Raw genomic sequence first — 2,390 nt, 5'->3', positions numbered from 1 at the left:
TAAACTTTCATTATTAATAATGCGCACACAGAAAAATATTCCGATTTACAGGAAATCGTATCTTTTTTTTTTTTTTAACAACATAAAAATATCTTTTTTTTTTTTTTTTAGACCTGCATAAATTTACTTTTAAGACCTCAGAGGACATCGTCTCCTTCAAAAAATATATTTACCGCTGTCGAAACGTTTAACGAGTGACCTTGGCGGGTTTTGTTTGTTGGTTTCTAATAACCAGCAATATCACACATCTCCTGCTATTAAGCAGTCCCCACGTAAGTACTATTTTGACGAGAAACCACGGCTCGGAAGAAACGCGGTGCTCTGAAGACCGAGGGAGAAGACAGAGAAGATGAAAAAGAGGAGAAGGACAAACACCACGGGCAAACGGCGTTGTTTAGGCCCCGCTAGCTCCGTACCGCCACGCGTGGAAACGTCTCTGCTATTTACAAGCTCCTTTTTACTCTCCTCAAAGCTGATCCCAAAAAGATTACGGCCGAATTATAAAGAAGCAAAAATTTGCGGGCTAACCAGCGTATTTTTAATTGCGTGGTCCCGCCTGCAAACCTCTCACAAATACACACACACACGAGTAGAGGAACGAACGGTAGATGCGAGCTCGCCGAGAAGCGGCCGGCCCGGCCCCGCTGCATCCGGAGCAGCCCCGCTGGAGAAGCTCCCACACTTACACTGCCTTTTCCTCAGCGTAGGACGGCTCCTACACCTACACTACACGAAGAGCAGGGATGCTGTTTTCCCACCGCCACAGTCTGGGCACAGAGAGAAAAAGGAGGAGAGGCATGAGAGCGCAGAAGGCGGCGGGATCGGAGAGGGGCAGCGGGGCCAGCACTAGGGTATTTCTGCAGTGGCGGACGGCCGGAGCCTCCCTAGATGTCTATGCGGGAGTGCAGGGCACTGTGTTTGCTGTCGTGCTCCCAGTAGGAACAGTGCATCATAGACAACTCGGCGGGCTGGCGGGCGCAGGCGAACTGGAGGCCGGCTCCGTTCGCGGCCGGGGCTGTGGGCGGCGCGGAGCTTGCCGGGCTGAGCTGCTGCGGGTGATGAGCGTGTGGGTGGTGGTGGTGGCCCATGCCATTGTAGGAGTTCACCATGCTGGGCAGTGCCATGCTCTGTACCCGCGAGTAAGGGCTGTAGGACGCCGGGCCCGAGAGTCCTTTCACATTGACGGGGCTGACGTTCCCGCCAGACATCTGGCAGGAGGCGTAGGGCATGGGCGCGGGGGGCTGCGCCAGCGGCCACGAGTTGTTCATGAAGGTTGACTGCAAGTACTTGGGCGGGGAGAGGTAGCCGTAGCTGTCGGGGCTGAAGAGAGTCTTGCCGGGCTGGAAGTGGGTTGGGGGCGGTCGGAAAGGCCGCTTCATCCTTCGTCTCCTGCGGTAGTTGCCCTTCTCGAACATATCCTCGCAGGCGGGATCCAGGGTCCAGTAGTTGCCCTTGCGCTCGCCTCCGCCCTCCCGGGGCACCTTGATGAAGCACTCATTGAGGCTGAGGTTGTGGCGGATGCTGTTCTGCCAGCCCTTCTTGTTCTTTTCGTAGAAAGGGAACTTACTGATGATGTACTGGTAGATCCCGGACAGCGTGAGCCTCTTCTCCGCGCTCTCCCGGATGGCCATGGCGATTAGGGCCACGTACGAGTAGGGGGGTTTCTGAGAGGGGTCCGGCTTCTCGGGCCCTTTCTCGGCGCTCAGCTCTTCCTTGCCCCGCTCCGGTTCCTTGCTGCCGCTGGTGTCATGAGCCAGCAGCGCCACCGTGTCCTCCTCGCCGTCCGGGTAGCTGCTCATCATGGTGTTCCGCGTCCGCCGCCGCGGGCGCGGAGCGCTGCCCGCTGCGTGGAGCCCGGTGCAGGCGGCCGTCCCGCCCGGCGCTCACCGGGACCGAAGTTGGTATTGAAGCCGAAGCCGGGTCCGGGACGGAGATGAGGAGGCGCCTCTCGCGGCGCCGCTGGTCCGTGCAGCGCGGCGGCGTCCCTGCCCCCGTGGGCTCCGCTCCCCTCTGCCGCGGCGGCCGGGCTCTTTTCTGATTTGTATGGCCCTGGCTGAGTTCCGCTTTCGTCAGGAGCCCGCTCCCCTATCGCCGCCGAGCCGCTGGGCACGGCCGAGTTCACCCCGCAGTCACGGCGCCGCGCTCAGCCCCGCGCACACTCGGCCCGACGTGGCCCCGCGGAGCGGCGCGGAACCGCCCCGGCCCGGCCGCTGGGGGCGGGGGTGGAGGGGGTGGGTCCGGGGGGCGCGGAGCGAGCCTCCTCCGCCGCCCGCCCGGGGAGTCCGGCGCGGTTCGCAGCAGTGCGCGCCCTGCCAAGGGCCGCGCTGGAGGCGGTGGGTGCGAGGGGGTGTGCCCGCAGCCGCCGCGCTTGCCCCTGCCTCGGCGGCTGT

General features: G+C 61.5%; 1 protein-coding gene across 1 annotated transcript; it reads right to left on the bottom strand.

Moving 5' to 3' along the window:
* Positions 1-884: 884 nt before the first annotated feature.
* Positions 885-2,006, bottom strand: FOXL2 (forkhead box L2). Its single transcript, XM_009904806.2, has one exon. It carries the CDS (start codon positions 1,800-1,802, stop codon positions 885-887), a length of 918 nt encoding a protein of 305 aa, XP_009903108.2. The 5' UTR covers positions 1,803-2,006.
* Between the last annotated feature and the right edge of the window lie 384 nt (positions 2,007-2,390).

This window comes from Dryobates pubescens, chromosome 13, assembly GCF_014839835.1.
Source record: "Dryobates pubescens isolate bDryPub1 chromosome 13, bDryPub1.pri, whole genome shotgun sequence".
Classification (NCBI taxonomy): domain Eukaryota; kingdom Metazoa; phylum Chordata; class Aves; order Piciformes; family Picidae; genus Dryobates; species Dryobates pubescens.
This window is presented reverse-complemented; position numbering and strand designations above follow the sequence as displayed.

What these genes read in the sequence shown, in the direction of transcription:
- FOXL2 (XM_009904806.2), bottom strand. Translation starts at nt 1,802, where the DNA reads ATGATGAGCAGCTACCCGGACGGCGAGGAGGACACGGTGGCGCTGCTG.